The following is a 6,579-nucleotide window of genomic DNA, read 5'->3' as shown; positions in this document are numbered from 1 at the left end:
AAAGAGTTTGGCTGATGATGAATCTGCGACGCGACGAAAAATGCATACATACAGATGCACACATGCACCGACCCCCGCCATCCATCCATCCACCTTCCCGTCGGAATCCATGCCACGATCCAAATCCTGCACAGTCAAAAATCCAACCCGCAGAGTTTTCATATCCTGCTTAAAAATCCTGCAAACCTTTTCAAAGCCGACAGCACACTTCCACCACAGGGTTTGTGGTGACGACATTGACCAGTGCCACACAATGGAAGTCACCGGCCCCAAGACGCATCACCAAACACCCCCCAGAGCTGCTGTACGGCCCTGTACGGAAGGCAATCCCGGAGAACGCCGCCAGGTTCCCCAATCAAATCCCCCTTCAAAACACCAATGTACGACACACAGAAAACATCGAGTCCGTTTTCGCCGTTCGTAACCACATACCTACATAGCTACCTACCCACATACATACATACATACATACATACATACATACATACATACATACATACATACATACATACATACATACGCACGCGTGTACTTACAACACGTGCAACCAGTGCGGCTCCGTGGCGCATGATACCCCTGTGGCGTGTCCCCAGCCCCAGTCCCAGTCACGGTGCGGTGCCGTTACCTTACCCATGCAGACATACGTACGTTCAGACAAACTGTGAAGTACGACGCCAATACTGTACATACACACCTACATACACACAGGACGGTAAGGACGCTTCCAGAGATTTGGATTGCACACGAGCCCCGGTTCCATCAGGTTGCAGCAGGATGGGGTGCTGCTCGGGGCCCCGCGGTTCGGCTGCCTCGGGGGGGGGGGGAAAGACGAACCACACACACACACACCCTCGGGGGGGGAGGGGGGGGGAAGGCTCTGATAGAGCTCGCAGTGGGAGGGTCACAGACAGACAGACAGACACACACGCTAAAGGTGGCGATGCCCCACGGTGATCACCCGAACAGGTTGATGCTGGTCTTCCCCCCGGGGGGCTGCAGCACAACCTTTCCGCAAAACGCGCCTTTAGCCGGGGAAAAGTCGGCCTTGGGGCTCATGTGGACGCCACCGCCACCACCGCCACCGCCGCCGCCGCCGCCGTCTCCGTACCCTCCCCCGTAGCCCCCACCGGCCGGGGCCCCGTACCCTGCCCCGCCGTACCGACCGGCCTGACCGTAGTTCCCTGCCCCGTAACTGGCACCAGCACCACCATATGCGCTACCGCCGTACGCATTGCTGCCGTACGCATTACTGCCGTAGCCGCCATTTCCGTACGATCCGGCAGCAGACCCGGCCCCTCCACCCCCAGCATAACTGCTGCCGAACGCGCCGGCGCCAGGGGAGCCGGGGTTACCATAAGACGACGACACACCGTAGGCGCTACTGCCGCCCGCTGCTGGCGTACCGCCGTACGACGACCCTGCGCCGTACGCGCTGTACGGGGGAGTATAGCTACTGCTCGGTGTGGCTGCATACGCGCCACCTCCGCCTCCGTAGCCGGCCCCGTAGCCGTTACCGGCGCCAGGAGTTGCATAGGCGCTGCTACCCCCATAGCCGCCTGCGGCAGTGTACGGCGATGCTGCTGCGGCATTGTACGAAGAGTACGACGAGGGCATTGCTGCGGGTTGTGACACGGCGCGTCGTCCACCTGAAGGCGGTCGCCGCTGGTTGATCGGTGGCAGGTTCAGCTGCGCTGAGAGATCGGCCGCTCCGGATCCGCCGTACCCGCCGTACGCGCCGTACCCCGCCTGTAAGACCAATGGCACAGGAAGCGAAAATAAAACAAAGGTCCAACAAACTCCTCAACGGCTCACAGGTTGTGTCATAAATCAATAACTCTATTAATAACCTTATCTCAACCATATCAATGCCTTTTTATCAATGCAAACCCGGTTGAGGTTCATTTTTTAAGGATAATCTTACTACTATCGAAAAGCTACCCCAGGGGGGAATTTGACCCAAAAATCTTCTGTTTTAGGGAACGGAGGGTTACTAAAGCGACATCACCACTACCAGCCCCCCCCAACTGAAACGCCCAACGGGGCCAATGGATGGATGCGCGGAATACCCTCGGCGGCCCCTCAGCGGCCCGCGGCGCTGTGCTGCCTCGTCGCATCGTGGCGGTGGTCCTTGAAGTAGGCGAGGTAAGAGCTGCGCCACCGCACGCAGTGTACCGGTGGGGGTACCTTATCTTATCATAACGCGCCCACAGCCGTCCTCAGTAGACAGACAGACAGACAGACAGGCAGATGGGGAGCTGCGGAGGAGAGCCTCCGTAAAGGCCCCCCCTTCCTAGGGGCCCATCCTCTGCACTTCCCGCTCCTCATGTGTTTCGGTCAGCGAAGATGTACAACATTAGATGATAAGCTCTGAATTCCGGCCAGGAGAGGTCAACCCCTCAGGAGGCTGATTGTGGGCTGTGGTCCTCACACCTACACCTGCCATGTTGTTGCCACCGGCGGCAATACCCACACCGGCACTATACCCGCAGCTCGCCTGGGCAGAGTATTGTTGGTTGCTGTATGAGGAGGCCCCGTAGCCCGCTGAGGAGTCACCGCCACCGCCGCCGAAGCTGATGGAAGACACTCCGCCCGGGGGCTGCATGGCACGGCGTCCCGCGAAGGAGCCCGCTGCATCGACAAAGGGCATTTAAAAAGTCTTAGGTAAATTAGATTGTCATACACATATACACGTTGTACGCTGATGAGCACAATGACAGTTTGCCCAAGCTCACATCCCGCAAGCCCCAAACGAACTTACGCGTGCCATAAACAGCTGGTTGCATTTTTGCCCGCTGAGCGACTTCAGACCCTTGCTGTCTGCCGTCTTGCCTTGAGGCCCAGACGTGGTATGAGGCGTAGTGAGTGTTACGGTGGGCGCTGAGGAAATCGTCCTCGCCCGGCATACACTCAATGGATTATCGGAGACATTTCTTATCTTTTTTTAAGTATAGCAGCAATCCCAATCCACTCTTTGTTAAAGATTTAGTGCACAGCCAGCTCGTGGGTCTGACATTTGCTTCACCATGCTAGGAGTCTCCATGGCTCTTGCGTCCTTGAATGACCTTGACATGTGCGCAAAAGCTACAGGCAAGGACATGGCAATAAGGTGAAGTCGGTAGGGCCTTAGATATCCCTGAGGATGAGAATGGCGCAAAATCTCAGCGTGCATGTCATGTTCCGTGAGGCGTGCAATCCATAATTTATATCATCAGCCCTATGTAAGTCGCGATAAAAAAGTTGCATTACTGGTCTGCCACGACGACGAAATCGGGCAATCCCGTACCTGAATTTGTGTGGAAACGTATAGCAGGCATCGTCTTACTGACTTACCACAATGGGATAGCCCATCACAGATAGCCAGGACTAGGGGGAGTAGAGCCGTGTCATAGGGAGATGAAGCGGCGCCACTAGATACCAGCTTTAGCTTGCGAGGCAAAAAAATTGTGTTCGGCCGCCTGGGCTTGATTGAGTCTGGATCGAACTGTCCTACAATATTAACTCTGTCAATTTTAAAGGGCCGACAAGCTAACAGATATTGAATGCTACCCATTCACCTGCGTACTGTGTGCCGGTATGCGGTTCACTTTTCCCTGGTAAACCAACAAACCCGCGTCCGAAGCGCTCCGAAAGCCAGACCCGGCTCAGTCACCTTTTTACAGAGCGCTAATTTAAGACATACCACGAAACATGCGGTGAATCAAGCAGGCGGATATGTGCAGCAAAAAGCCTGCGCGAGCTCAAACCGTCACACGCTTTTTGCACTCCTATGCCGTACGACACGCTGACGACGCACTTTCCAGACGCCAGCAACTCCACATAACTCAACAAACACCTGAGTGGCCCCTGAGAGGTTTGGCGTTTTGGATTCGCCTGCCCATCATTGACGTGGGTAGCTTAATTAATGGCCAGCTGACTGTACAGCCAACCTTGCGAAGTTAAAATTAGAGCACAAGAGGATCAATCTAGGTCCTGACCTGTCCTGTCCTGTCCTCAAGAAGGATGCATCTGCCGGGATGGGCCCCAGCAGGTCGCAGCGCACCCGAGAGACACCGACCTCTGATTGCTTGGAAGCAGAAAGGGGAACGGAAAAAAGGGTTCCTGAAAGGCGGGCAGTACAGGGAGGGACCCGACCTGCACCCAGGAGCCGGTTCAGCCTGAGGGGAAAAGGGGGAAAGGGGGGAAGGGAGAGGGGGAGCAGCAGATTAGAACGAGCGGGCGGAGAGGCGGATTATGCAGTGAGAGGGGGAAGCGGGCGCGCAAAATGGGAGAGGCTGCGACGCGGAGGGGTCAGGGAGACACATCCGGAGAGTGAGTCGTAATTGGTTCAGTCCAGTGGGCCCAGCCTAGGCGGGAGCAATACCATTGGTAGCCGGTAGTCCTGCTCAGCCACTTACGAAAAACACTAGCACTGTGTACAGCCAGACCATTTGTAAGAAGGCCTTTAAGAATTTACACGACCCACGCTGGAATGGACGTCAAATGTGTTCTCAATTCCGCGTTAAAGTACGCACGGTTCCGGAGCTCGATCCAGCAGTTCGCTGAACCCGGAAGTTGTAAAACACCGGTCAGAAAAGGCTAGGGGTGCCTCTAAAGCCTACCATTAAGCTTGGCGGCATCCCAACGCAACAGTATGCCGTGCATTAGTGATGTAGCTTACTGTATTTCTCTGGAGGACGACATCATCTGGCGATTCGGCCGAAACTATAACCCTGCAAGCTATGTCGGACTTGTGATCAAGGGAAGCTTTTTGGCCCAGGATTAGTATCATCGGACAAAGGCCTGCGGCAATCTTTCATTAGCTGGTGAAATGGACTTGTCGGACCCTGATGTCGTGGCCCGAGCCTACGTAATGCAATGGATGCACGAGACTGGCCTGCACAACGGTGCGCAACCTCGGACTCTGCAGCAGTTACACAACTCCGCAAAACAAAATATTCACCGCCACCTGCGACCAACTCCTCCCTTTCAAAACCGATCCCCCTTCCGCCTCTCCCACCCAGCCCTCAAAGCGCTAGAGAAAGAGGTCGGTTTGATCTACGACGAATCCCAGCTTCCAGAGGCTTCTCAGCTAATGCAGGTGGGGGAAGCGATTAGATGAGAGGACACAACAGAACACAGAAGAAACTGCGTTCCCCCCTTCCCCCTCCCCCTTTCCCCCCCCGGGGCACACACGCCCTCCGTCATCCATCATCCATCGTCATCCCGGGCTCCTCCGCACGCGCCGCCCCCTGTTCTCCAACCCCCTCCAGCTGACCTCCCTCATGTGCGCAATGTGCTGATGTCTGGAACCTACCCACCCCAACCACCCCCAACGAACTAAAAACTAACTGAAAAAAACCAAACTAATCAAAACCCTAATCAGATCATATGTAGATATTCTTTGAGAAAATAAGCCCGGGGTAGCCGACGCGGTTCGTGCGCGGCACCCCCACACTGCCCCACACCTCCCACGACACAACGGCCCCACCCCAACCCAACCCAACCCAACCCAACCCAACCCAACCCAACCCAACCCAACCCAACCCGCCCTCTCAGCCCCTTCCCAAGGTCTGTGGCGGGGTCCCGTCACGTCTGTGGCAGACGTTCTCCAAGCCGTAGCTGAGCTCCTCTGTGCTCCTGACTCCCCCCCTACCTTAACTCCCCCCCCTTAACTCCCCCCTCCCTTAACTCCCCCCCCCTTAACTCCCCCCCCTACCTTAACTCCCCCCCCCTTAACTCCCCCCCCCCTTAACTCCCCCCCCCTTAACTCCTCCCCCCCTTAACTCCCCCCCTCCCTTAACTCCCCCCCTCCCTTAACTCCCCCCCTCAACACTCTGATAATTAACCTCCAACCAACCCTAACTCCCGGCAGCTAGTGTGGCGACATGTCGAAGAGCGTGTACAGCAGCTCGAGGAGGTGGAGGAGGAACATCAGCTCGAGGAGGTGGAGGAGGGTGGTGATGACCGCCGCGAAGGGGGGAACCCTTGTGGCAGCAGCAGAGCGGCCAATAAGCGGGGTGATGGTGGTGGCGGCGCTGCGGCAGATCCGAGGGGGGACGCGTGCGGGTTTTCACGACACGGCCAAAACGCGGAGGGGAGTCGGCACCTGCAGCAGCAGCAGCGGCAGCAGCAGCGGCAGCGGCAGGAGGAAGCACTGCGGTTGTTGCGGTCCGGTGACGGCGATTTCGCGAGTCGGGTTGTGGCGGCGGAGGTGCCCGCAGAGGTGCACCGCGTCAACATCATTGCCGTACGGATAGTTCCGGAGCAGAGCTGCGTGATTACGGCTGCGGGTGGGTAGGGGTGGGCGGGTGTCTGTTCCAGAGCCGTTTTGTGTCTGTGTGGCGGTTGCGAACTTGAGGCGAGTGTTGAACCTCTTTTGTGTTATACACTGGATGGAAAGTGGCGGTGGGGGGATGAGATTGTTGTCGTTGCCCGGCCCGGCCCGGCCCTGGTATGATGTGTGTGCGTGTGTGTGTATGTGTGTATGTATATATGTATGTGCGTGCGTGTATGTGTGTATGTATATATGTATGTGCTTGTGTGTGTGTGTGTGTGTCGCGACAAGTTGGCTATGGTTTGGTAGCAAGGCGTGGTGGTGAA

At 56.6% G+C, this 6,579-nt stretch overlaps 2 protein-coding genes across 2 annotated transcripts in view; one reads left to right on the top strand and one right to left on the bottom strand.

The window, feature by feature from the left end:
• Nucleotides 1-954: 954 nt before the first annotated feature.
• Nucleotides 955-4,427, bottom strand: VOLCADRAFT_105358 (uncharacterized protein; the record flags this gene model as incomplete). The annotated part of the gene is made up of 5 exons (XM_002951999.1): nucleotides 955-1,746; nucleotides 2,429-2,596; nucleotides 2,759-2,829; nucleotides 4,055-4,154; nucleotides 4,395-4,427. 5 exons carry the CDS (start codon nucleotides 4,425-4,427, stop codon nucleotides 955-957), a joined length of 1,164 nt encoding a protein of 387 aa, XP_002952045.1.
• A 209-nt stretch (nucleotides 4,428-4,636) lies between these two features.
• Nucleotides 4,637-6,579, top strand: part of VOLCADRAFT_105357 (uncharacterized protein) — a gene marked incomplete at its 3' end in the record, with an annotated part of 7,323 nt that continues 5,380 nt past the window's right edge. Inside the window, exons 1-4 of the mRNA XM_002952079.1 lie at nucleotides 4,637-4,883; nucleotides 5,001-5,077; nucleotides 5,536-5,547; nucleotides 5,852-6,269. Of these exons, the coding sequence (XP_002952125.1) occupies nucleotides 4,808-4,883; nucleotides 5,001-5,077; nucleotides 5,536-5,547; nucleotides 5,852-6,269 (583 nt within the window). The 5' untranslated portion in view covers nucleotides 4,637-4,807. The remainder of the gene's footprint in view (nucleotides 4,884-5,000; nucleotides 5,078-5,535; nucleotides 5,548-5,851; nucleotides 6,270-6,579) is intronic.

Source organism: Volvox carteri, assembly GCF_000143455.1.
Source record: "Volvox carteri f. nagariensis unplaced genomic scaffold VOLCAscaffold_27, whole genome shotgun sequence".
Lineage (NCBI taxonomy): Eukaryota > Viridiplantae > Chlorophyta > Chlorophyceae > Chlamydomonadales > Volvocaceae > Volvox > Volvox carteri.
Note: the sequence above shows the minus strand (reverse complement) of the source record. Positions and strands in the feature narration are given on the sequence as shown.